This window comes from Polyodon spathula, unplaced genomic scaffold (genome assembly GCF_017654505.1).
Source record: "Polyodon spathula isolate WHYD16114869_AA unplaced genomic scaffold, ASM1765450v1 scaffolds_900, whole genome shotgun sequence".
Taxonomy (NCBI): Eukaryota; Metazoa; Chordata; class Actinopteri; order Acipenseriformes; family Polyodontidae; genus Polyodon; species Polyodon spathula.
The window spans coordinates 47,295-73,606 of NW_024472387.1; the positions used below are offsets into that span (position 1 = coordinate 47,295).

Genomic DNA, 26,312 nt, shown 5'->3' on the forward strand with positions numbered 1-26,312 from the left:
ATCATCTGTTTCTTTTGTCTGTGTTTTTTGCTTCCGTGTCTGTTTCTGTCTGCCCACGTCTGCCTGTCGTGCAAACTGAAGGCGTGACCGCCTCTCTCTCTCTGATTGGTGCAGGGGAAAAAGACCTTCGAACGAATCAACAGCCTGACCTTCAAGAAGTCTCAGGACATGAAAGCCCGTCTGGAGGAAGCCATCCTGGGGACCATCGGGGCCCGGCAAGAGATGGTGCGGCGCTGCCGGGGTACGAGAGGGGGACCCCAGTACTGGACTGTGGTGGGGGGAGCGGGGTATATAAGAGGGGTGTAAGGCTCTACTCACAAAGCGTGAACTGATGGTTTGGTTAACTGACACCTTTTTAAAAGTGGTGCTCTTATAGTTTTAATGGATTTATAAGCTGGTGTCTGCCCGTCAGAGAGAAGTCCATTCGGGGGCCAGGAGAACGTGCGCTGGAGGAAGAACGTCACGCACTGGAGACAGAACACGGACAAAGTGGACAAGTAGGTCCAGCGTCTGCTCGAGAGATCAGCGGGCGTTTTTTTTTGTTATCGGTTAACCCGCTTGTTTGAAGGCAGACGGTTTTTAGCTTTCTGCTCCCTTCAAGGTGCAGCATGCTGCTTTTGAGCCTGTTTTTAGAAGCAGCCAGTGGTGTTCGTGTCTCCCTCCCTCCCATGCTGTGTTTTGTGTTGCTGCAGGACCAAGGCAGAGCTTGAATACGAGTCTGTTGTGGATGGGAATCTGGCTACCGAAGCCACGCTGGTAGTGCTGGACACACTGGAGATCATTGTGAAGGTGAGCCTTCGCCAGCTCTCTCTCTCTCTCTCTCTCTCTGACACAGCCAGGCCACGCAATGGAGTCCCTATGGGGGTCGCAGCTAAATCAGTTTTGAAAAACCCAGTGCTGTTTTCTGCCTTCCCGAATCATCCATCACTCTGTGTTTTACTCTCTCTCTGTCTCCAGACAGTGCTGCTGTCTGAGACGAAGGAGAGCATTCTGGGCGGGGTCCTGAAGGTGCTGCTGCACAGCATGGCCTGCAACCAGAGCGCCCTCTTCTTGCAGCACTGCTTCGCCACGCAGAGGGCTCTGGTCTTCAAGGTAAGCGACAGCCTTTGTGTCTTGTTTTTAGAGTTTGATGTTTCTGTTTTTGGCTCCAGCTGCTGCCCCTGGCTGTGAAGATTATACAGACTTGTCTTGCTCTGTTCCTCCTCCTCCCTGCAGTTCCAGGAGATGCTGTCTGAGGAGGACACAGAGCTGCGTGTCTCTGCTGTTTGTAATGGCATGTCTTGCTCTGTTCCTCTGCAGTTCCCGGAGATGCTGTTTGAGGAGGACACAGAGCTGTGTGCGGATCTCTGTCTTCGCCTCCTTGGGCACTGCAGTAGCCGTGTGGGATCCATCCGCAGCCACGCCAGCGCCTCCCTCTACCTGCTCATGAGACAGAACTTCGAGATCGGAAACGTAAGGACCGCTTCAAAATCACAGCCTGGGAGCTGGCACCGTTCACCCGGCTGGCCAGGGTTCAAAACAGAAATCCACAAAACCTTATTTAAGTACTGTTTTAGAGAATGCGTTGTGTGTTTTTTTTTTTTTTGTTTTTTTTTTGAAGTAGTGGTACTCAAAGGAATGTAGAATGGTCTTTTTATATCATTTTATCTGAGAAATGTTTGACATAGAATTCTTCTTTCCATAATGTCTTTCTTCACAAGGATCCCGAAGCGCTTCACACACACACACAAAGATGAAAAACTAAACCGAGACATTAAAAACAGTCTAATGCAGAATTCAATAAAACAGAAATAAAAAAAAAAGTTACAAAAACGTGGTTTTAATGTTTTTAAACATAAAAAAAAAGTGTCATCCAACATCGCGAAACAAGCCATGCGTCGCCGTCCGTGTGTCCGAGAGACTGATGGGAGCGTTGTGTAACCCTAACCCTCCGTCTCTGGTTCAGAACTTTGCCCGTGTGAAGATGCAGGTCACCATGTCCCTCTCCTCCCTGGTGGGCACAAACCAGAACTTCAGCGAAGAGTTCCTGCGCCGCTCTCTCAAGACCATCCTGACCTACGCGGAGGAGGACCTGGAGATCAGAGACACCACCTTCCCCGAGCAGGTAGGGGGCGCCGGCGTCTCTTGTGGATCGGAGCGCTGGGAGACTCTTTTCCTGGAGGGGGGTGTGGTGGGATACATGACCAGCGACATTCAGCTAGGGCCCAAAGTTTAGCATCACCTAGAATTTTAGGATTGAGACATTAATTTAAAATATACGAACATCGTTTTTTGTTTAACATTGTGTAATTAAAAGAAACTACAAAACGATATTGTAAAAGTCTACCGGTTTATGGAAACTGTTAACGTGACCTTATTCAGCACCTTTCATTCGACTCTGAAGCATGATTAGTTCATTCTATAGGGTGATGCAAAGCCCCTGGTTGTAGCTGCACGCTGTCTGTAATTGCAATGCAGAACCCTGCAGTGTGAGCTGGAGTGAGGGTGCTAGTGTGTGTGTGTGTGTCTCTGCGCTTTCAGGTCCAGGATCTCGTGTTCAATCTGCACATGATCCTCACTGACACTGTGAAGATGAAGGAACACCAGGAGGATCCAGACATGCTTATTGATCTCATGTACAGGCAAGTGCCCTCCCCCTCCACATGCTCGCTCCCCTCACCCCCACTCCCTCCTTTCGTGTTTCAGAATATCACATTTTTCTCTTAAGTATATTAAGTACAAAGCAGTGCAGAATCCACTATGTTAACATGACATTATTCAGCTGGTTTCGTTCCACTTCATGAAGCTAAATAAAGTGACTCCCTCGTCTCTCTCTCCTGCCCCCCCTGCAGGATAGCGAAGGGCTACCAGAACTCTCCAGACCTGCGGCTGACCTGGCTCCAGAACATGGCCGGGAAGCACTCGGAGCGCGGGAACCACGCCGAGGCTGCCCAGTGCCTGGTCCACTCCGCCGCCCTGGTGGCAGAGTACTTGAACATGCTGGAGGACTGCCGCTACCTGCCCGTGGGCTGCGTCACCTTCCAGGTGAGACGCTGTAAAAGGCTGTCAACAATGAGAAAAACCTTATTCAAACAGGTGTAGCAGCACGTGGGGACGGGTAACGCTGTATTCTTGTTTAATGGGTATAAAACGCCTTAATAAATTGACCGCGAGAACGGTCCGTGCGGTTCGCTCTCCCGCCATGGCTGTTAACGCTGTCCCGACCCCGCTGTCCTGTTTCGATCGCAGAGCATTTCCTCCAACGTGCTGGAAGAGTCGGCGGTGTCAGATGATATCCTGTCCCCCGACGAGGAAGGCATCTGCGCGGGGAAGTACTTCACCGAGAGCGGGCTGATCGGCCTGCTGGAGCAGGCAGCGGCTTCCTTCCACATGGTGAGTGACGGGATCCAGACCCTGCTGTCGTCGCGAAGCCCAGGCGTGTGTGTGTCGCATCGTAACCTTTCCCCCCCTCTCCCATTGCAGGGGACCATGTACGAGGCAATCAATGAAGTCTACAAGATCCTGATTCCCATCCATGAGGCCAACCGGGATTTCAAGAAGCTAAGCACCCTCCACGGCAAGCTGCAGGACGCCTTCAACAAAATCAACAACCAGGTAAGAGCGTGCGGGACCAAACCCCATTTTACAACATCGTCTCGGCAGGTGCCTTTCTCCCCCCAGTCGGGTTGGGCTCGCGGTGAACGCTGGCAAACCAGTCGATCTTCACGGTTCCTGCAGTGGCTGTGTTGGTAGCATAGGGGCCGCTGCAGTGGGATTGGTAGAACGCTCCCACGACAGGGTGACCCAAAGCATCTCGCGCGGCTGTGCAGACAGTTCCACTACAGTGGTACCGCGTGGTCACGCGAGGGCTGCCGCGAAGAGATTCCACCACAGAGAGTGGGATCGTTTCCCTGCTTTGACACGATGACGACCTCATATTTTACATTGCTTTGTCTAGCAATTAAAAATAAACAAGCGGCTATTTTAAAAACAGAATCTCAGTCCTTGACGGTTTTAGTTCCCCCACGAGCAACGGCAGCATAAAAATAAACAGTTCCACGCGATACAGTAAACGTGAAAGAAGTTCTCCAGGAAATGTCTGTCCTAAATCTTTCTCTTTTCTCCCTCCTTTTTCCTTTCCCCTCCCTTTTTTTTATCCCTCGTTTCTTTACAGAGCTCGGGCTGGGAGGTAGGCTTCTGTTTGTGTTTCAGTCTCTGTGTGTCCTGTGAATGCACGCACACATGCACGGTCTTGCATGCTGTCGTCTTCCCGTCTGTGAAATGATAAAGTCCTTTCCCCCCCTCCACTTAGAAAAAAAAAAAGCACCCTTAAAAAAGGGAGTCTTTACATTGTAACTGTTGTTCTTGAGAATATATTCTACCGCTATGGCCAATCTGTTTTGCATCACCTAGAATTGTAGGATTGAGGGTGTGTAACATAATTTTGATCTTATATTTAACGTCATGCAATTGGTTAATGTGTTTGTCTTTGCTGTCTCTTTCAACATGCTCTGGTTGTTCGCCTGACCCCCCTCTGCACACCGCGCTTCCGGTAAGTCACCCTGTAGATCTAGATTTCCACCGTCTTTTAAATTCACATCAGAATATAATTTATAAGGGGCTGCAGCATGTCGGGTAGAACTAATAACAAGCTCTGTTAGGGCTGAGTGATAATTCTCACCTGTCAGTAGAACATGGTTTAGCTTTGTTACCAGGGACACAGATACATGTCTATATTCTGGTAAGAAGCTTTGTAAAAAAAAAAATAAGACCAACGTTTCGACCAAGAAGTCTTTAGCAGCGCGTTCACGTGACAAAGTGAAGATCGCCACGGACCGGTCCTCTGAGTTCTAGCTGTAGCGGATGATAGCCGAGGGTCTGGATCGGGGTGCGTTCTGCGCGGTCCGTGTCCCGGGGTGCGCTTCACGCTGCTTCTGTTCGTCCTGCAGGGTTTTGTTAGAGGATGTTCGGGACGTATTTCCGAGTCGGGTTCTACGGCTGTAAGTTTGGAGACCTGGACGAACAAGAGTTTGTGTACAAGGAGCCTTCCATCACCAAACTAGCGGAGATATCCCATCGGCTGGAGGTATGCCGTCCACAGAACACAGGCTGCTTCCCCTTGCTCTCGCTGGTTTTGACTCTTTTCGGAGCCCCAGTTGAGACACTATATATATTTATTCAAGGGTGAAGTTAAGATCCCAGTTACTTTTCTTCTCCCTCGTAGAGTAAATGCGCTGTCTGACTGGATGTTTTCTTTGCAGGAATTTTATGCAGAGCGCTTCGGAGACGAAGTGGTGGAGATTGTCAAGGACTCGAACCCGGTCGACAAGGCCAAGCTGGATCCCAATAAGGTAAACCATTCGGTATGACCAGGAAAGCTCCTCGTGCCCTTTTCTGTTGCTTTAGGCAGTGCTGTGGTGTGGCTGTGGATTACTACAGGTCTAGCCTACATGCGTACAGGAGACGTCCTGGCCAGAGTGTGGTCATTCTCTCAATTTTAAATTCCCTTTTAAATAGCGGAAATCAACCAATCACAGGTGGTAAAAAAAAAATAAAAAATTATACGTATTATGGATTATTTCTTGTTTTTACTGCATCTTATAAAGTGCTTTGTGATGGAAAAGCTATGAAAGGGGCTATATAAAATAGACATAGATAGATAGATAGATAGATAAAATATCTATTTTGTTTTAAAGCTATTCCTGAGTACAGCCTTCGTTTGTGGGATTCTTAATCAGTTAGTGCGTTCTGCGCAGGGTGTCTCTTGTTAGGTGACGTCATTTCACACAGTTTGAGCAGCTAGATGCCATCTCTTTTACAACGCCCGACGCGCGGCCTGTTCTCTTACAGACCAGCCCCCCTGTTTCATTTCCCTCTGTCCCGTTGCGTGTTTCCGAATTCCTCCCGTCTCCCCTCCTCCCACAGGCCTACATCCAGATCACCTACGTGGAGCCGTTCTTCGACAGCTACGAGCTGAAGGACCGACTCACCTACTTCGACAAGAACTACAACCTGCGCAGCTTCCTGTACTGCACCCCCTTCACACTGGACGGGCGGGCACACGGAGACCTGCAGGAACAGTACAAACGCAAGACCGTCCTCACCACCTCACACGCCTTCCCCTACATCAAGACCCGCATCAACGTCACGCACAAGGAGGAGGTGAGGGGCTGGCGCGGAGCCCCCCTTGGCTGTGTTCGGGGTTTTTTGGGGGTGTTTACGATCTCCGTGTCATGCGAATATCGTTCATACGAAAAATTATATGAACATAATTTTAATGTGTTTAAATTTATTTCACATAATGTAATCACAGAAGCTACAACCTGATATTGTGAAAGTCTACTGGAATAACAGTAGTACAGGATTTCTAAATGCTACGTTTTTCAATTGTCAGTTTTTTGTTAAGTATATGGAAAACTACAAAGCGCTGGCGTGCAATTCAGTACGCTCACTCCACATTATCAGCAGCTTGCATTTCACCCTTACGATGCAAAATCCATTCTATAGGGTGATGCAGCATTGACTGGAAGCATGGCATCGTGCTGGCAATAGGCCTGTGTGCAGCTGCGTGCTGTGGGGGAATCCAGTTCTGTGTGGAGAGGGTTGAGGTCCTGTTCCGTTCTCTCGCTCTCCAGATCATCCTGATCCCCATCGAGGTGGCGATTGAGGACATGCAGAAGAAGACGCAGGAGCTGGCCTTCGCCACACACCAGGAGCCCGCCGATGCCAAGATGCTGCAGATGGTGCTGCAAGGGAGCGTGGGCACCACTGTGAACCAGGTACTCCGCTGGGCTGCCCGCTGCGCGGCGAGCATGGGAGGGGGCAGATCTGACCGCCCCGGTAAAGGATCTGAGCGCTTGTTTGCAGTGCGGCCCCCGGTTCACGCTAAAAGAAAATAATACAAGTCTACCGTCTATGGCCAAAAGTCACCTAGAATTCAGACATTATTTAAAAAAAAAAAAATTATATATGTATATATAAACATAATTTTGATCTTTCATTTACAAAATGCCGTCGTGTAAAACCGCAGTCTCTTTGTTAGTGACTCTGCAGAAGCAGCAGCTGTTGGTGATGCATCGTTCACCCCCTAGTCGCTTTGGATAAAAGCGTCTGCTGAATGACTCATTTTATAAAGTGTTAGATTTGCAACAGGCGCATTTTTTTATTTTTTTGAATTTGTCCCTTTTTCATCAAGCATATGGCGAACGACAAAGCGGTGGTGTGTAATTCAGTGTGTTAGCCTAACATTATTCACAAGGTTTGATTCAACTTTATGAAGCAAAATGAGTTAATCCTGTAGTGATGCAACATAGTGTGGTCCGCCGCTAATCGGGGGGGGGGGGTCTGTGAACCCCAGCGCCTTGGTGTTTCAGAGTTACGGATGAGACACCCTGAAGTTCTTGTGATGGACATAAAACGCTCCGTCTCTCCTCCTGTTTCCCAGGGACCGCTGGAAGTGGCTCAGGTTTTCCTGACTGAGATCCCAGACGACCCCAAACTGTTCCGTCACCACAACAAGCTGAGGCTGTGCTTCAAGGACTTCACCAAGAGGTGAGGGGCGCGGAGGGCAGCTCAAGAGCTGCAGCCGCAACTCGAATCTGATTCGGAAAGCAGAAGCAGCTTGGTAGGGTCGGGGTCAGTATGTGAAGGACCTTCCCCTCTGAAGGTTCAGCGGACAGGGTTCACAGGCATCGCCGCGGGGAGGAGGAGGAGGAGGAGGAGCTTAACCCAGTGGCTGTGTGTTTCAGGTGCGAGGACGCTTTGAGGAAAAACAAGACCCTGATTGGGTCCGACCAGAAGGAGTACCACCGCGAGATGGAGAGGAACTACAATCGCCTGAAGGAGGCGCTGAACCCTCTGATCAACCACAAGATCCCACAGCTTTACAAGCCCCTCATCGCGCACGCCAGCCACAGGTGAGAATACCTTATTAATTTGGCAAACGCCTTAATCCACGGCGTCTCACAGGTGTTACAGGGCAGCAAAGGGCTGCATTGCAAGCTTAATAGTTCAATAGTGTAGTTTTACAGTAAGTGCGAATATACTAACAAAATACAGTATGAACGAAGATTTGACAAGTTAGGATTAAAGCAGGAGAATCGAAGTCACCGATTTACTGAACAAACTTGCTGCTTCCTGTGGCTGTGTCTGTTTCTTCAAGGTAGTTGTGTTGCTGTCCGACTCTCACGTCAAAGTGAAACAGATAAAGGGTCAGAGTTGGAGCAGAGGTGCAGTCAGCTGTTCCCAAACCGGGAGTTTATTTAACCAGGAGATTTACCCCTCGTTTGCAAGGGGGTCCTGAAAAACAACGAAAAGACAATTACAAGCACAAACAGTGTGCGGTTCAAACTTAAATCAGCAGCACACAGAGATCAAAGAACAGAGCAAATAAGACACGCAGCTATAGTAGGGACTGAAGTAGGAGCGCTGGCAGGAGGTTCTAAGCAATTCCCAAATGCGATCCGCAAAACCAGAGAAGGGTCGGATTCCGGCTTCGTACTGCGATGGAGAGAATTCCACCTCTTCCGGGGGTTGATATGCAAAAGGGAATGTAGTTGTTATCCAGGTCCGACACGGCAAGGGGGTGCACTGGGATTAGTTCTGGGACGAATCAGCTGGGAGGAAATGAAACTAAAACAGCAGAACCAGGAGGTCTTCCTGTCATCATTCACTGCTTCTGTATCCAAGCGAAAGTTTGTCCTAAAACACATTTTTTTCCCCCTTTTCTTCTGTAGGAACTCCTTCAGCAGATCGAGCCTTCGCAGAGTGGAGGGTTGAGAAAGAAAACACTGGCCGACACTTATTTAAACTATGATTGAAGGACTAATTTTTTTTTTTTTTGGGGGGGGGGGGGTGTAATGAAAAGGTAACGGAAGGAAACATTTTTTTTAAAGAAATTTCCTTTATTTTATTGAATCGCAGCTGGGAAAGTATTCAGGGTCTGTGTAAAAGTGCCTATTTTTGAAGTAGGAAAGAGAGTCCAGTATTTTTGTATTGCTTCAGCCACTGCCTGATCATTGCAGTCTCCTTGTGTGAGGCACACGTATTCAGAGCGCCCTGAACACGCAGGTCGTTGTCTCAGAATGTTGCGGATGATTGGAACACAGACTCGTCTTCATTCTCATTCTGAAATCCAAATGGAGATTCCATCCTCCGTCCCTGCCTGTTGAAATCCCCACAAAGTCCTGAAACATTTTACTAATCAGGGTTCCTAGCTTGCTTGCCCGTGCAAATTATATACCATCCTGCAATCCAGTCCAAAGCCAGCTATACCATAGACAAGAGAGAGTGTGTGTGTGTGTACACACTGCATATGTAATCTGTACTGCAAGGTGAATTTGTGAAGCTTTCACTTAACACATTAGTCTGATATATAAAACCAGGTTGATGATTAATGCAGCTGTATTATATAGTGAAATACCTGCTTGCTTGTTCTTTTTAAACCGTCCATTTTGCTGAAGAAAAAATGTTTTAGTTCTGATTTACCTTGCTTGCTTCAGGGGACCGTCCGTTTCCAGACCTGCGTGGCCCACAGCACTACCCTGGTCTCATAAAAGCGCAGTAACTGTGTACAGGCACGGCACACGCTATGGTTTGAGCCAGGTTCTGGACAGAGAGGTGTTTCTCCGTAAGATCACGACGCTGCACGGATTCAGCCACGCGTTGCGTGCAAACCAGATATTAACTGGAAAAACATTTCTAAAACTGTTTGGGGAAAAAAAAATGAACAGGGCAAAACTTGAGTCTAACTAACTTGACTTGGCTTGATTGTGAAGTGCTGGGCACGGAGGTGCATTCACACTCCAGGCTGCATTGTAGGAATAACGAAACGGTAAACTGGGAAAGAGAATCAGAGTGACTTTCTCCTACAGCGTCAGTTGATAGCGTCCGGCGTTCGCTGGAACGCGATGATGTACCGCCTTTACTGCTCTAGAGAACGAAGGAGTCTGACGCAAATTAATACATGGAGACCCCCAACTGTGTGTGTTCTCACATCACACTGTGCGCTGTGAAGAAGAGTCACTTTTACTGGTAGTTTTAGTTTTGTTTTTAAGAAACTGATACCTGAAGTTATGTCACAAGGGGGGCCAGATTACTCACAACATTTCCATTTATGTTGTAGAGATTTAGTTTTTTAGATTTTATTTTTTGTTTCTGTCCAGGACACTAATTTACGTTATCCTTTTAACAAAGAACGACCCGGAGACGCATTCCACTGCTCCCGCGGGGGACTGCGTGATATCAGGGGACCAGCTGAATTTGGGAAGAACAGCAGGCATCTTGTATTGCACAACAAAGCCCTGTGCTTTGATTTGCAGGTGCATGATGATGTATATATGCGGGGCCCGGAGAGATTTCTGTTGCACGGTTTTGTTGTGACACAAGACGTGTCTTTTTTATTACCTGGAGTCAGTTGCACTGTGAATGGGAGACAGCGAAAACAATATTATTAAACTCCTGACACGACCCCACTGAAGTAACTCCCAGTGTCTTCATTATCCTTCGCTTGCTTGTGGTTTAAAACACATATAATACTGTACCCGTGTGCATTACCACTTTTGACTGCTGAAAAATTACATTCATTTAAATTTTATTTATTTTTGAATGTTTTTATTTTGATCTGTTTTTTCTGCAGTTCCTGCTTTGTAATAAAAACGACCTTGTTTTAATTGTGTATCTGCCTTTTTCATTGTTATCGATTCCTTCATCAAGGTATGTTCTTCCTCCTCCCAGTAAGGATGGCGTTGAACAGTAAGGTGTGAAAGACACAGTAGAAGCGAGTCTGAAATCTTACCCAGTAAGCGTTTCAGCCCCAACACAGTCTACAAAGAGCTCATCCCAGTACTGGTGTGCATTTCACAGTGGCATGAAGCAGCACTCTGGCTGGCTCAGCTGGGAGCGAGGCAAGACTTTGATCCTCTTGAGAGCCGGTTTCACTTCACAACCAACAAATTACAAGTGTGTGTGATCCCCTTTTCTGAAATATTGTTTAACTGGTTTATCATGATATTAAAACTGAACCAATTATTTAAAAAAGTAAGGACCTCTTCTGGATTTGAACCCAAGTCCAAGGAAAACAGCAATTAGCCCACTTCCATGAAAGAGCTTGGTTTTTCAAAGACTACTTAACGAATTCTTTAATAATAAAGGGTCGGGTTTGGAGCGAGGGTTGATGTCGGCTATTGGTATAATATTTCACCAGATATCTATCAAAATGTAGTGGCCAGTGGCCAAAATTTTGGGGTGTTGACACCTCAGATGCAGGTGGGGTGCAGGGAGCCATCCTCAGTGGTAGAAGCACTGTCCAGTGGAACCGTTTTGAAAATGTTATTTTGAAGAAAATGACGAAAAATATGTTATTTTAATATTTAAAAGATCTTAAATGTGTTGTGTTTTTTTTCCCCCCAACAAAGTAACACGCTGTGCTAGACTCTTGTCTTGGCCCGCCTGCGCTCCAGCCAAATATTCTTAAACTGACCGCCGGCTGCTACTGCGCATGTGCACTACTCATGTTGCCAGGTCCGCTTATAATAAGCGGAATTGGGCTTGAAACAAGCCCGCGGCATGTTCTCTTAACTTGAAACTTGTCTAGTGTCTTTTGTTTCCGTGCACTTACTGACCAAACAGACTCATTTCCAGATGGTTTGTTTTACTAAAGTACTTCTGTAATTTCAAATTGCATTTTCGAAATGCAATTGTATTTCGTATTTAATACAGTACAGTGTTACCAACGTAGTTTGGATGTATTTTGTATTGGGGAAAAAACACACGTGTTTTCACAGTTCCGAATCGACCCTGTCGGAAAGCCCACACCACGGTCCACGGACCATTCAGCTAAAATAATGCTCTGTTGATTTTGTAATTATATATATTTTTCTTTCTCTCTCTCTCCAAAACACGCGCTCCGGGACTGTCTGGCCTTCGGTTCACGCAGCCGTGCCCTGTTCTGCTTAATTACAAGCACAGGCGAAGTATTTAAAATGTTTTAGCATTTAAAATGCCATTGACCCGTTAGGGCGACATTGTCCTCGCTTGAAAGCCAAGCTGCTCTAATTCTGCAAACCGCACACGTCTAAAACGCAGTGCATCAAATTGCATAAAAAAATACAGTCTGCGTTCTGATATTTTTTTAATTTGGTGCTTCTTGGGGTAATAAAAAATACTGTATATGAAAATGTGTTGTGTTTTTTTTCCCCCCAACAAAGTAACAGAGCAGCAAAAAGATATTGCTGCTCTAGAAAGAGTGCAAAGAAGAGCGACCAGAATTATTCCGGGCTTAAAAGGCATGTCATATGCAGACAGGCTAAAAGAATTGAATCTGTTCAGTCTTGAACAAAGAAGACTACGCTTCAAGCATTCAAAATTCTAAAAGGTATTGACAGTGTCGACCCAAGGGACTTTTTCAGCCTGAAAAAAGAAACAAGTCACAAATGGAGATTAGAAAAAGGGGCATTCAGAACAGAAAATAGGAGACACTTTTTTACCTCTGGAACCAACTGTAATGTGATTACTGGGAAAGAAGCTGCTTGATAATTTGCTAACAAAGAGCAAGATGGGCCGAATGGCCTCCTCTCGTTTGTAAACTTTCTTATGTTCTTATGTTCACGCCTCCCCCGACTGACACTTTTTTAAACAGAAATAATTCTGAGCCAATAAGTTGAAAACACGTAGGTTTATATATGCATTATAAAACAGATACATCCTTATGAAATCAGCAGCAAACGCCGTGAATAAATACGAACTCTAAAGTCTGCTGAACCCAATTCGCAGGGCTTGAGCCCACAAGAGGGAGCGGACCGCAGCGCTTCCGGTGAGGTCACATCGGACACTTCGATCAAACACATGGCAAGCGCGTCTCACTTCCGGTAAGGTCACAGCCAGATCTTTACCGCTTTCAAAATGGCAGAGAATCGCGCTGTCAAAGAAGAGGCGTCCTGCTCGGTGGAGGTGACGCTGGACCGGGACTCGGTCCGGCCGGTTTATGATTACCTGAACCGGCCCCGAGGCCGGCCCCGCCTCCCCGACTGGGCCCGCACGCCGCGGCGAATGAAGGGGCGAAAGAAGTACGATGCGCGGCGGGTTTACCTCGGGGAGACGCACCGGCTCTGGTGCGAACTGAGGCGGCGCACCCCGTGTTGGAGTGACAGTGAGCTTGCAGGGTACCTCATCAAACTGGAGGGCAGATACGGGGAGACTTACCGGGAGAAACACGGGTGAGAGCCAGCCCTGATGCGAGCCCCCTTCGCAGTATAGCATTCTGCTGTCAAACACAGAGACTGCAGTCAGACTCCTGTTGCATAGCGGTGCCACCCATTCCAGGTTTTGCAACGAGCTTGATTAGCCGCAGCGTGTCTTATTAAACTCCAAGTAAAACCAGTAATGGATCAAACAGCTAAGCAGCGGGGGTCTTGTTTAAATGCATGACTGCAGACTAAATTCTGCGGCTTCATCTTTCCTTTATGAGGTGGAAGCTTGTGCCACCTGCAGACTTCTGTATCAGGATAAAGAAAATAGCTCATAGTCTCACTGTCTGTCGGGTTTTTTATTATTCGTGTGTCTGTTCTGCAGACCTAAAATCATTTTTTTTTTTTTTAGAAAACAGCTGATATGGGATATATATAATGGGAAACCACAAGGTAAGTCACCTGTAGATTCGATTTATACAAGTTTTTACACCAAAATGTAATTTATCTAAACATCAATTTTTTTTTATTTTTTTTTTAATGATACGAGATAATGAACCACTTTTTAATATGTTCTCACAGTGTGTGATTGCTCTGTGTCTCCTGCAGGGGGCGCTGTGCAATGTGAAGTGGTTTCTGTTCTCACAGTGAGTGTGTCTCCTGCAGGGGGCGCTGTGCAATGTGAAGTGGTTTCTGTTCTCACAGTGAGTGTGTCTCCTGCAGGGGGAGCTGTGCAATGTGAAGTGGTTTCTGTTCTCACAGTGAGTGTGTCTCCTGCAGGGGGCGCTGTGCAATGTGAAGTGGTTTCTGTTCTCACAGTGAGTGTGTCTCCTGCAGGGGGCGCTGTGCAATGTGAAGTGGTTTCTGTTCTCACAGTGAGTGTGTCTCCTGCAGGGGGCGCTGTGCAATGTGAAGTGGTTTCTGTTCTCACAGTGAGTGTGTCTCCTGCAGGGGGAGCTGTGCAATGTGAAGTGGTTTCTGTTCTCACAGTGAGTGCGTCTCCTGCAGGGGGAGCTGTGCAATGTGAAGTGGTTTCTGGGGTGCTGTTCTCACAGTGAGTGAGGGGGCGCTGTGCAATGTGAAGTGGTTTCTGTTCTCACAGTGAGTGTGTCTCCTGCAGGGGGAGCTGTGCAATGTGAAGTGGTTTCTGTTCTCACAGTGAGTGTGTCTCCTGCAGGGGGCGCTGTGCAATGTGAAGTGGTTTCTGTTCTCACAGTGAGTGTGTCTCCTGCAGGGGGAGCTGTGCAATGTGAAGTGGTTTCTGTTCTCACAGTGAGTGTGTCTCCTGCAGGGGGAGCTGTGCAATGTGAAGTGGTTTCTGTTCTCACAGTGAGTGTGTCTCCTGCAGGGGGAGCTGTGCAATGTGAAGTGGTTTCTGTTCTCACAGTGAGTGTGTCTCCTGCAGGGGGCGCTGTGCAATGTGAAGTGGTTTCTGTTCTCACAGTGAGTGTGTCTCCTGCAGGGGGGTTTCTGCTGTGCAATGTGAAGTGGTTTCTGTTCTCACAGTGAGTGTGTCTCCTGCAGGGGGCGCTGTGCAATGTGAAGTGGTTTCTGTTCTCACAGTGAGTGTGTCTCCTGCAGGGGGAGCTGTGCAGTGTGAAGTGGTTTCTGTTCTCACAGTGAGTGTCTCTCCTGCAGGGGAGCAGTGTGATGTGAACTGTCTGCAGAGCCTGGTGAGCTGGTACGAGGCTCACCGGCTGACCTGCCCTCACGAGCCGCAGCTCCGATCCCTGGAGCCGGGACTGGGCTTCTCCGCCAGCGCGGTGTGGCAGTGCCAGGGAGGACACCGCTTCCACCAGCACCTCTCCTCACCGGACAGGGAGGCCAGCGACTCGGAGAACGAGAGCCACACCGACAGTGTGGGAACAACCAAGAAAGGTACAACACATCTCACCAAAAATATAACAGCTTCCAGCACAGGAGCAGTGTAGTGGTAATTGAGGCACGGAGACTGGACTGCTCCCTCCCTCACACTTGGATTTGTGTTCGTAATGATTCCTTTCCGTTGAGCTTCAGTTTGACTTGATCAGCCAGTAAACCTTGTACTGGTTCCCATTCTCTTCCAGTTCTGGTCCAGGACGCTGCCACAGTGAACCAGCCACACCAGTGTCAGGGTGCTGCTGTTTCATACAGTTCAGCACCGCTAGCACAGTCACACAGCTGCACTCAAGGTAACAGGACTGAACTCATGCACAGCCTCCCTCCGACTTGTAAAGACTGGATTAGTGCAGGGAAGCGAACCATTTCGACTGATTAGATTAGACTGCAGGGATTTTACAAGTGTGTAACTTGGGGGTAGAGGATATATATGCAGAGCTCAGACCTGCAAAGCTGCAATAGCGAAACTATATTTTCCAAGCTGAGCTGTGCAACCATGATACAATCAGATATCAAAAAGCGGTACACTGGGGAGGGAGGGAGGGAGGGGGCACTCTGTCTAGATCTTTTCTGTATTCCAAAGCTGTTTTCTGTTTTTTCGTTGCAGAAGCCGACGCCAAGCGGCCTGCGTGTGAAAGCCCGGGTTCGATTGAGGCGGATAGCTCTGACTGCAGCTCGGACTGTATCAACACCATTGAATCACAAGACCAGGCGCCGCTGAGGTACCCAGTGGAGAAACGCAGCGGGCCTCTGGATGGACCCGCCTGTTGCCTGCTGCAGCTGTGTCTTGACCTCTTTCAAAGATCCTGTCTGTTTGTTCTCTCTTAGGACAAGGAGACACGGCCCGGGGCTGTACATCGAGTCGGACGGCACAGTCAAGACGTTTCGTTGCCCGTACGAGGGCTGCAGCCAGGTCTACGTCACAGTCAAAAGCTACAGGGTGAGTGCGGTGATTTTGGATAAAGAGGCAACACTCCCTCGTAGATTGATTATTGATTGCCATGTGGCTTTTACATTGTGATCAGCTAATCGCCCTGGTGCCCAGCTTGGAGTCCCATGTATGGAGAGTGTGAAACCAGCTCCCTCCCCTCTCCCCCGGCTGCCAGCTCAAATCTCCCGCCTTTTCTTTCAGAACCACGTGAACATCGTTCACAAGAAGGGCAGGACGGAGGTCTGCTCCCATCCTGGGTGTGGGAAGAAATTCTACCTGCTCAACCATCTTCAACGCCACATGGTGACTCACTCAGGTAAACTCTGATTTTTCATTCAAGACCTTTTTGTGTTGCTGTCCTATTTTTTTTCTCATTCTAAGCAGTTCAGGGATGGAAATAAGACTCCCGTCTCATAGCAGTGTGATCCGTTCCTGGTTTTACTACTAGGAGTTTAATAGGACACACGCACCTGAGCTTGTTACCTGTGTGGCTGATCAAGCTCTTAGTGAAACCTGGAATGGGTGAAGCTCCAGCAGGAGAGATTTCTAATGATTTTATTATTACAATCTCTTTTATCAAGGGAGACCGGGTCAAGAAGGGGGATATATCATAGAAAACAAAATACACATTCAAATGAGCACAGGCAATACAAACAAGTTAAACAAATAACATCACAAAAAACCTATTTAGAACACCAGCCCAAACAACAACACATCTCCGCTACATAGATTCCTTTAGAGATATTAAAACACTAAGTTTCAGTTCATCCTGAGACCTTGGAGCAAGAAAAGTGAATGCCTTTTCCATACTAACTTTAGGAAACTTAGAACCGCCAGGGAGATTATTAGCAGTTCTGGAGGCAATTAACAATTTACAATGTGAAGGTCATTTTGGGATTTTGCCAAGGATAGCCCGCTAAACAGTTCTGTACCAGCTCGATTGCAAACATCTCAAACAGGAGAGTGCTGGCACAGCAAAATGTACGAAAACGGCATTTTCAAGCCTTGTGCTTTTTTTTTTTTTTAAAGAAAGTTTACCAAGCAGAAGTTTTGCCGGCGCTGTGCTCTGACGTGTTCTGCTGCTGTTTCTAGAGGCCCGGGATTTCACCTGCCCGCTTTGTGACAAATCTTTCAAACGCAAGAACCACCTGGAGGTGCATCAGAGAACTCACACAGGAGAGACCCCACTGCAGTGAGTAGAGGGTCTGTCTGTGTCTCCACTCCAACCACAGGGGACCGGGGGGGGGGGGCTGCACTCAGACAGCGGTGTGCCCATTTATTACAACAGATTGGACATGTGTGTCCTTTACACCCCTGCCTGCATGAAATCCTCAGGGGCTGAGAATTTACATTTTCAGATCAGTAATCGGGGATAGAGAAACACTCCTGTGTGAAAATGTCAGACCGCTTTGTGCTAGAATCAGGCATCTAAACAACTGCTAAAAAGTCATGCATTTGATACACAGAAATGTAAGCCTTTTCCCAATCTCTCTCTCTCCCCCTCCCTCTTTCTCCCCCCCCCTCCTTCCTCATCTTATTCAGGTGCCAGTACTGTGGGTTCCAGTGCCGCCAGCGGGCTTCTCTCAACTGGCACATGAAGAAAAAGCACACGCCCCCTGCTGCGCAGTACGACTATAGCTGCGAGCTCTGCGGAAAAGGGTTCGAGAAAGTGGAGAGCGTGAAGTTCCACAAGCTAAAGAGCCATCCAGAGAGCACCGAGCGAGAGGGGAGGGGGGGCACGCACAGCCCCCTCCGAATCCCAGGAGACATCCAGAGAGCACCGAGCGAGAGGGGAGGGGGGGCACGCACAGCCCCCTCCGAATCCTAGGAGACATCCAGAGAGCACCGAGCGAGAGGGGAGGGGGGGCACGCACAGCCCCCTCCGAATCCTAGGAGACATCCAGAGAGCACCGAGCGAGAGGGGAGGGGGGGCACGCACAGCCCCCTCCGAATCCTAGGAGACATCCAGAGAGCACCGAGCGAGAGGGGAGGGGGAGCACGCACAGCCCCCTCCGAATCCTAGGAGACATCCAGAGAGCACCGAGCGAGAGGGGAGGGGGGACATGCACAGCCCCTTCCGAATCCTAGGAGACCCCCCCTCCCGTCCCCCCCTGCCAAGACAGTATTCTCCCCATCGTGCAAAGCATCCTTTTCATTGTTACCATGCAGAGCCCCTCTCCAGCCCCCTAAAGACACGGGAAAGACAGTACTGACATCCGGAACTGCTGAGCATTCAGTAGAAAAATGAAAAGGAAAGCTAATAAATGAAAAGGCAAACGTTTCCACTGGGAAGGCTTGCAGAAGAGCGCCAAGCAATAGTATCACTAAAGTGGGGTTTGTCGGGTACGTCTTGTGTACAGATCTACAGCACATTGCAGTTGTTTAAAAAAAATAAAAAATATATATTTTCATAAGAATTTGTTTTTTTGTTAGCCAGGCGCGTTTTCTTTTTTCAACATTTCTAGGTATTGCGACAAAATGTTGAAACTCTTCTTTCGCCGATCAAATGCTTCGTACGTTCCCGAAAACGATGCAAATATTCCGCGATGTCTGCTGTTGCAGCTGGGATCCAACACCGGCCGAGGAAGCCGGCTGTATTTGGACGAGCGAATGCAATATACAGAATAATATAATCACGTCTTTATTTTTATATAGCGCCTTTCAGAGCGGACCACTGTCACAAAGCGCTTCACAAGAGCTGTGGATATGTCTCGGTGTCATGACTACCGAGGGTGCTGTTTTTTTTAATGCAGTTTATTTTTTTTTTAAAGAGGAAACAAGCGAAGCTGTGTTTTTATTGTTAGGTGTATAAAGCACTTTCGCTGCAGGTGTAGTTGTACGTAAAGATTTAAAAATCTGTTAATTCAGAAATTGTGAGCGAAGGGCGTGGGGCACAGTAATTTACACTAGTGGGCTGCTTCCATTGTCCCGAATGCATTGCGCTGGGTGTGCAACAGTAAGATCATGCAAGCGCTGTTTTTCAAAGAGGCACGGCACGGCACGGCACGGCACGGCTAGCCGCGGTAAATTCGGGTTCGGGCTCAGACGAGGTCGGGTGTCAGGCTGCATCACAAGCCGGTTTCATGCGGGTTTCCCGAATCTAAACCGAGCCCCACAGACACGGCGAATCTGGTGACGTGTGTGACCCGGAGCTCTCACTGTAACAAACACACATTTTTGCACAGTTTAACAGGTGACGTTGCTGCTTCCCACCCGTCAGTGTATAGTGTGTTTTGTCCGGTTCTGTCCGTGTTGGATTACGGACTTTACTTGAACCCGTCTGGGCTGTGTTACAACAGCATGCAATTTATTAAACTACAAATAGAAAAGTCGTGCTTTATTTCAACGCAATCATGCGAACTACAACTCCCATGATGCCACACCAAACCTCCATCGCCACCAATAAGCTTCTTCCAGCCCAGCCTGAATGCGTGACGTCATTTCCTGGAGTGCAGTCGTGAATCGGAAAAGGTGAGTATGATTCTGTTTTCTTAAACCTTTATAATTTGGTGTAATGTATACATTTTGCTGTATGATATGAAGTTTTTAAGCCAGACCCAGTTTTAACCGCAATGTATTTGTACATGCACATGCGCTATTGAGTTACATGTTGGGTGCTTGAGCTGAAAAGTCTCTCTTTGCAACGATGCACGCCTGTGGTGTACAAAGATCACCTTTCATTGCAGTGTAATGTCCTTTAGCACAATGCATCTCTCAGTTATATCAGCGTGCAAGTTAGCTAGCCGCTATTTGAGGTTCTGCAGAAAACGCGCTATAAATAAAAATAAATAAACTATAAATTAAAATAAAATAAACTTGAACTTCTGCGAGACCGGATGTGATTGGGAATAATCAGCACCGAGATGATGCCGTTCAGTTAATTGCTCCAAAATATACCACGCTGCACGATGCATTTATTTATCTGTGTATTTTAAATGTGCTCTTTGCAGTCAACGGTTTCTTAAAGTAAGAAATCCAGGTGGAAAACATACCTTTTAAATCCGTTGGATAGACTTAATCCATCAGGCAAATCACCAGAAACCAAGGCACTCTTACAAACCTCTCGGTAAAATGCCTTTTATTAATGCTGCGTATCCAAAAACAGAACATACAAACCAGCATGTAATAATAATGAAAAAACAAAACAAAACATTATGTATTTGATATGTAATACATTTCTCTGTTTGATAGCATAGGGGAATTTCCCCATTGACGTAAATGCATTACAATTATATATAATATACACACACACACACACGAGAGAAAGAGATAATAAAACTCCTGTGTCTGTTATATGTGTAATGCATTGCCCAGCGTCATATCTGTTCATAGTAACAACTCTTAACTGGGCATTGTTAGTTAATGACAGTCACCTGGTACTATAGCATATTGACCAGGCATTATTTAGAGTGGGGAGGATCAGGTATAATCTAAAGGGTTTTGTGCTCCAGTTGTGAGGTAGCACTCATAGTAGTTTATTGTTACAGGCGATGCAGTGGGCGTGTGTGTCACTGTGTGTGTGTGTGTGTGTTGCAGGTGCTGTTCACACTTGGAAGATGGCCAGTGTTTATCTCACGCTCTCGCTGTTCCTGAGTTTTTCATTGGCGGTTGCTGTGGAGATCCAGAGACCCAGGGGGGTGTCGCTGTCCAGTGAGTATCAAAACCTCCCAGGAGACAGACCCCCGCTGAGAACGAGCGTACAGCATGCATGCAAACGTTTAAATGCGAGGGATGGACTCCAGGTATAAACGCAAGCTTGATTAGCCACAGTGTGTATAGGTAACAAGCCCAGGTGCGTCCTCTTAAACTGTCACAATAATTCTTAATTAAGGGCTTCCCACGAGGGTGTTGGCGTTGCGGCTTCATTTCAAAGTTATTAAACATGTCCAGTCCTGCTGTGGATGCGTTTTAGTAAATTCAGCTGAGTCCGATGCCCGCTGACCGGTCTGGTTTGCTCCCTGATAGACCGGCACTTCTATGACCAGTCGAAGCCCTTCACCTGCCTCGATGGATCTCGGACCATTCCCTTTGACCGGGTCAACGATGATTACTGTGACTGCAAAGACAGCTCGGACGAGCCAGGTGAGCGACTCAGAGCCGCGTGCAGGATTAAAAAAATGATTTTTATTTTAAAGAAACGTGTGTTTGAGCAGAGATGCATTGTGTTAAAACCTGCTCTCTAGTACTGCTCTAGGTTAACGATTGCTTTCAGATACAGTCGAAGCTGTACTTGAGGTTTTGTTTCAAGCCTAGCTGAAACGATTTCAACGCGTATTGAGATGCAGGGGTTAATCTGTGATGTTGTGTTTGAGAAATATCCGATTACAAAAATACGCAAGGAATCTCAGCGCTGACCTGCTGCGTCTGCATGTTCCAAATTGAACGAGGGAGGTGGGGGGTGGAAATGGATGGTAAAAAACTTTGTCTGTAATGATAGCTTAAAGAGATTTATTTAAAAAAAATAAATACGTTTTCAGCGTGCGCTTTGACCCGGATCTCAACTCCTGTCTTTTTCACTTCCAGGAACGTCTGCCTGCCCCCGTGGCAACTTCCACTGCACCAACGCGGGGCACAGACCACAGTACATTCCATCCTCCCGGGTCAACGACGGCATCTGTGGTAAGAGACGCCAGCATTGACTTCACTAGTAGAACAGGCTGGTTTGCAGGACCTGACACGATGCTCGCTTCCGCCAAGGCAGGCTTAGCGAATCGGGTGCTTGGGACACTTACTTTGCACACAGCTGGTTTTGTTTGAGTGGGGAAAAAAAACACCGATTTGCATAGAACAGGATGCCCACTACCCGTCAGTTTTTGCACTGCGAGGCCACCAGGCCTATAGTGTCGGAGGACAACACAGATCTGGCGACTCCACTGCAGAGCCACAGGCGCCCTATCGCCCACAGGGGGCGCTGGTGCGCGGTGAACCCTGGATTGCCCTGCCGACCTAATTTCTTTCTTTCTTGGTTTCTTTCTTCAGATTGCTGTGATGCCACAGATGAGTACAACAGTGGTTTTGTGTGTGAGAACACTTGCAAGTAAGTGGACGATGCAAAACGGTCAGTCTTTGTAATTCGCGCAGCGACTCTGTGAAAATGGCTAAACCTCACACATTTCTGCCACAAGAGGGCACTCTACACTCAATCTTCACTTGAGAATTAAGGATCTATTAATTGATAAATTTGCTTTTGGGGGGGGGGGGCTTCTGGGCTTGCCCTCCGGGTTCCCAAGATGACAGATGCGCAGTGTGCATGGTGTCTGGCTTCCCAAGGTGACAGGTGCGCAGTGTATCTGACTCTGTTTTGCTGCTCGCAGGGAGATGGGGAGGAAGGAGAAGGAGAGCCTGCAGCAGAGGGCCGTGATCGCTCAGCAGGGCTTCCTGGTGAAACAGCAGCTCATCAACGAGGCCAAGAAGGGCCAGGAGGAGAAGAGGAGGAAACTGGCGGAGCTGCAGGAGAGCAAGGATAGCAAGGAGGACGAGCTGGAGGCGCTGAGGACAGTCAAAGAGGCGGCAGAGGCCCCAGAAAAAGAGGCCAAGGATCAGCACCACAAAGCCTGGGAGGGTGAGTCCTGCTGGGGCCTGCTTCGTTCAGATCCCCCCCTGACTTTAACAGGACACCCATGCAATTCATTTAAAACAATAAGAGAAAAGGATCACAGAGCCTCACACGGTAAAACGCAGGAGACTTTTTAGAAGTTGTTTAAGATGCCTGATTAAAGCTACAAAGCGGCCTGACATTTTTGACATTTTCTGTCCATAATTGCTGAGCAAAAATTAATTCTCACACCTAGAGGTTTTCATGCAAGTGGGTACACAAAGGATATAAATAAATCTTGAGGTGTTCTGATATATTTGCACATGAGCTTATGCATTATTGTAATTAAATTTCTTTCTTTCTTTCAGAACAAAAAGAAGTCCTCCGGCTGGAAAAGGACAAAGCCAGAATGGCCTTGGCGTTCCTGGAACTGGATGACAACGCGGACGGATTGTGAGTCCCCCCTGTTTTATTTTAGCTGCTGAATTTGGAGAATCGCTTTCCTCTGATCAAGGGAAACCTGCCTTTTTGTTATTTAAACAAGCTGTTTGGAGGTTGGTTGGGATTGAAAAGCAGCTGTCCCTTTTGAGAGCGGAGGCGTTGTTGTGGTCTGCAGTGAGGCGATCCCTTCTTTTGTCGGTGTCTGGATCAAGGTCCTGGCATTTGGCAGCGCAGCAGCAGTGTGTGTAACGCTTGGAAAAACGTCTCTCCCTGGCAGGGTGTCGGTGGAGGAGCTGCAGACCCATCTCGAGCTGGACCCCGACTCCGACGGGACCCTCACAGAACCAGAGGCGCAGGTACCAGCTCTGATAAGTAAACCCTCAAAGCAGAACCAATAAACCCAACATAAGAACTCTTGTCACTTCAAACTAACATGTTGGTTTCTACAACTGTTTCTTACTGCAATCAAACATTAACATCTTCATGTTGCTTTGACAAGGAGTCCAGGAGCTGCTCTTCCAGTTTCCAGCCTTGTGTAATGTAGGCTTGATCAGTCTGATTTGTATTAGTAAGGATGCTGTCCAGTGGAGCACAGTGCTGTAGTTCTAAGCCGTGTATTTTAAAGCATGCAGGATTGTAGTTGATTATCTCCTCCTCTTGCTCTGATCTCTCACAGACCATACTGGGAGAAGCTGCTCACGTAGACCAGACTGCTTTCCGGGACATCGTCTGGGCCAGCATCAAAGACAAATACCAATCTGAGGTGAGAGAGAGAGAGAGAGAGAGAGAGGAGACCTGCTTTAAAACAATTATAATAATCTCGGTTCAATACCAAACTGGGGGCAGCCACAGTCTTCATCTTCAGTCCAGTCCACCGCCAGCGTTTTCCGTTTTATTTGCCTGCATTTTGAGATTTAAAACTGGCCTCTCGCTTGCATCCTTCGAATGGGAGACGCTAGCTAGGTAACTTCCTCCAGTGGTGTGGAGAGAAGGAGTTCTGCCGGCCCGCACTCCTAACTGACAAACAGACAGACTGACCGCTGCCTCCCCTTCTGTCTCTAGACTGAACCAGAGACCCCTCCCCAGCCCGACACCCCCCAGGACACCCCCCGCGAACGCCTGCCTGAAGAGGAAGGGGAGGAGGAGGAGGATGACGAAGAGGAAGGGGAGGAAGACGAAGACATTGATGCAGAGGACGATGACAAGGTACCGTGTGCCCGTGCGTCTTTCTGAATGCCAGCGTCGCTTTCGAGTAAATGATATAATGATATTTTATAATGGGGATTAACTATGGTAACGTGCTTTAAAAATAACCAGCTCTCTACGAGAAGCGTGTCATAGTAAGTTGCCGCTAGAACTCGGTTGATTTGCACTGATCAAGCTCCTCAGCAAAGTTCATTATTGAACAGAGAAGATTAGTCCAGAGATCCCACCCAAGTTTTCGCGCTCTGTTGTGTGTGCGCTCCGTGCGCTGCCCCTGCTGGTCGTGTCGGGTGTTCAGTGTGTTGATAGGTGAGTAAATCCTGTTTGCCTGCAGGGGGCGTGTCAACTCCAGCCTGCGTCTGGATCTCCTGCCTGTCGCTCAGCAGCGAATGCCTGCACCCACATGGCAGAGGCAGTCCCAAGCGTTAATACCCTGTATCTTTCGAAACAAGGGATTTAGAGGAGCTCTCTGATAAAAGCCGAATCTCAAAACAATATAGTAACTGATACAGCTGTGTGTAGTGGTGTTTAAAACAGGATCCATTCATTTGCCTTTTTACATGTCCGTCCTTAACCTCTACCCCTGTGTAGATTCCACCTGTTGTGAGTGAGACGGAGAAGGCAGAGAAGGAAGAGGAGATGCCTCCGTACAACGCAGAGACACAGGCCCTAATTGATGGTATGTTAGCATCCTTGTTTTCAGCCAGGCATGGACAGAAACTGTAATGTTTCAGAGAATCCACCAGAGAGCGATCGCATAACATATAAACAGGAAAGCCCACTGACTGGAGCCCACAATCTGTTTGTGTTGACACATGATGTGTGTTCTTTGAGCTTCTGTTATCGTGCTGAGGTAGGCTCAGGTCTCCAGCGTGTTTTAACTTGGGGGCAGGCCTGAGCAAGGTGCAGGTTTTGACCACAGAGGGGCGCAATTAGGATTGCACTCGGACAGGGCTGCGGTCAATGCCCGTGTTTTCAAGCACAGTGCATTTTTCAAATTTTTAAATATTTTATTTTTTTTAAAATAATTGGCAAAAACTAAATGTATTGGTTTCTCCCAATTTGGCATATCCAATTATTTTTAAGCTCAGCTCCCCGCTACCACCCCCTGCGCTGACTCGGGAGCGGCGAAAACAAAGAGTGTGCCATCAGCCGTCCGCTTTGTTTTCACTCTGCAGACTCACCCTGCAGCCAGCCCAGAGCTACAACGTCGGAGGACAACACAGCCCTGGGCAGCTTACAGGCAAGCCCGCAGACTATAGGGGGCGCTGATGAGCAGCAAGCTGCCCGAGATTCACCAAAGCAACTCTACATCTTTCTGCAGAATAAGGATATCCTACGCAGCATGACTTGCAAAAAAAAAAAAAACCTCTCTTCCGGGAGCCGTTCACTGACGAGGAACTCGAATTTCCCTTTGCTTACTCGGCTTTCCGTGAACATTTATCCTCCAGCGTTTCCTTCTTCTGCCAAGACAGCTCTCGAAGAGCCGCTCTGCTGTTGGCTGACCTTGTTTCTCAGAGAGTTCACGCATCTTGCAGATGCGTCTGTAAAATCTGCAGAGTTGGGTCCCTTTTGATGTTTTTGAAGGCTTAACACAAGTAAAAAGGGAGAATGGAAGAGGGGGGGGTGAGGGATAGCGAGAGAGATGAGAGCCAATTTTCATTTCTAACTGAGGATTGAGCATCAAAGCTTGCTGAGGGTAGTTTGCTGCAGAAGGGGAAGGGGAGCTGTCATTCCCCCCGCTGTTGACGGGGATGGTTAGAGACTGGAAAGAGGTTTTCAAGAAGCTTTCTGTGCTTCAAAAGCCTCCTCGCAGAGCAGTTAGTCCAGTGATCAGGGTTCGACAACTCGAGCACAGCTTTGAACAGTCTGCTACTCCCAGTCCAGAACGCTGCTCCTGATCGCTCAGTCGGGAAACCCTTTGGGGGTAAATGACAAGTCTGGCAAAGGAAAGGCTCGCAGAATTTCAGTCGAAGTTTCTAGAATCTGCGTGCCTAGGCGTCATATTCTTTTCAGCTGGAGATCTATGGTGCTAATGAAACTGGGCTTGGAGATAGTGTCTTTTTGGTTTGGTTTTCCGGTCAAGCGTTTTGATGGGTTCCACGAAGCGCCTGGGGATCATTTCTGATTAAAGCAAGGTGTCTCTGCTTCAATGCAAAAA

At 47.8% G+C, this 26,312-nt stretch overlaps 3 protein-coding genes across 12 annotated transcripts in view; all 3 read left to right on the top strand.

Moving 5' to 3' along the window:
- Window positions 1–10,649, top strand: part of LOC121309144 (dedicator of cytokinesis protein 7-like) — a 44,288-nt gene extending 33,639 nt beyond the window's left edge. For 8 of the 9 annotated variants that reach the window (XM_041242047.1, XM_041242049.1, XM_041242051.1 and 5 more), the window contains 18 exons: window positions 115–241; window positions 413–497; window positions 693–789; window positions 958–1,092; window positions 1,300–1,452; window positions 1,946–2,104; window positions 2,521–2,621; window positions 2,832–3,024; window positions 3,229–3,372; window positions 3,463–3,594; window positions 4,154–4,168; window positions 4,940–5,065; window positions 5,241–5,330; window positions 5,905–6,141; window positions 6,615–6,758; window positions 7,424–7,530; window positions 7,728–7,895; window positions 8,715–10,649. In XM_041242047.1, coding sequence (XP_041097981.1) covers window positions 115–241; window positions 413–497; window positions 693–789; window positions 958–1,092; window positions 1,300–1,452; window positions 1,946–2,104; window positions 2,521–2,621; window positions 2,832–3,024; window positions 3,229–3,372; window positions 3,463–3,594; window positions 4,154–4,168; window positions 4,940–5,065; window positions 5,241–5,330; window positions 5,905–6,141; window positions 6,615–6,758; window positions 7,424–7,530; window positions 7,728–7,895; window positions 8,715–8,757 — 2,256 coding nt within the window. In that variant the 3' untranslated portion in view covers window positions 8,758–10,649. The remainder of the gene's footprint in view (window positions 1–114; window positions 242–412; window positions 498–692; window positions 790–957; window positions 1,093–1,299; window positions 1,453–1,945; window positions 2,105–2,520; window positions 2,622–2,831; window positions 3,025–3,228; window positions 3,373–3,462; window positions 3,595–4,153; window positions 4,169–4,939; window positions 5,066–5,240; window positions 5,331–5,904; window positions 6,142–6,614; window positions 6,759–7,423; window positions 7,531–7,727; window positions 7,896–8,714) is intronic. The other variant, XM_041242045.1, reaches the window with a different exon arrangement.
- Window positions 10,650–12,856: 2,207 nt separating this feature from the next.
- Window positions 12,857–18,369, top strand: LOC121309142 (zinc finger protein 653-like). 2 transcript variants are annotated; one of them, XM_041242038.1, is made up of 9 exons: window positions 12,857–13,193; window positions 13,576–13,616; window positions 14,802–15,041; window positions 15,230–15,334; window positions 15,649–15,763; window positions 15,870–15,981; window positions 16,174–16,288; window positions 17,065–17,164; window positions 17,515–18,369. In XM_041242038.1, the coding sequence occupies exons 1-9, from the start codon at window positions 12,880–12,882 to the stop codon at window positions 17,798–17,800; spliced, it is 1,428 nt and encodes a 475-aa protein (XP_041097972.1). In that variant the 5' UTR covers window positions 12,857–12,879; the 3' UTR covers window positions 17,801–18,369. The 2 variants fall into 2 exon arrangements, with proteins under 2 accessions (XP_041097972.1, XP_041097973.1); XM_041242039.1 differs by lacking the exon at window positions 15,230–15,334.
- Window positions 18,370–19,343: 974 nt separating this feature from the next.
- prkcsh (protein kinase C substrate 80K-H) lies at window positions 19,344–24,892 on the top strand. Its single transcript, XM_041242037.1, has 11 exons — window positions 19,344–19,443; window positions 20,509–20,622; window positions 20,938–21,054; window positions 21,496–21,591; window positions 21,952–22,009; window positions 22,287–22,534; window positions 22,876–22,960; window positions 23,226–23,304; window positions 23,625–23,711; window positions 24,011–24,154; window positions 24,743–24,892. The coding sequence occupies exons 2-11, from the start codon at window positions 20,529–20,531 to the stop codon at window positions 24,875–24,877; spliced, it is 1,143 nt and encodes a 380-aa protein (XP_041097971.1). The 5' UTR covers window positions 19,344–19,443; window positions 20,509–20,528; the 3' UTR covers window positions 24,878–24,892.
- Window positions 24,893–26,312: the final 1,420 nt, after the last annotated feature.

Bases quoted from the DNA above. Each gene is read 5' to 3' on its own strand.
- prkcsh (XM_041242037.1), top strand. From the start codon at position 20,529: ATGGCCAGTGTTTATCTCACGCTCTCGCTGTTCCTGAGTTTTTCATTG. The intron at 22,535-22,875 runs GTGAGTCCTGCT...TCTTTCTTTCAG, and splicing joins GCACCACAAAGCCTGGGAGG to AACAAAAAGAAGTCCTCCGG. The intron at 24,155-24,742 runs GTACCGTGTGCC...ACCCCTGTGTAG, and splicing joins ATGCAGAGGACGATGACAAG to ATTCCACCTGTTGTGAGTGA.
- LOC121309142 (XM_041242038.1), top strand. From the start codon at position 12,880: ATGGCAGAGAATCGCGCTGTCAAAGAAGAGGCGTCCTGCTCGGTGGAG. The intron at 13,194-13,575 runs GTGAGAGCCAGC...TTTTTTTTTTAG, and splicing joins ACTTACCGGGAGAAACACGG to AAAACAGCTGATATGGGATA. The intron at 15,764-15,869 runs GTACCCAGTGGA...GTTCTCTCTTAG, and splicing joins CAAGACCAGGCGCCGCTGAG to GACAAGGAGACACGGCCCGG.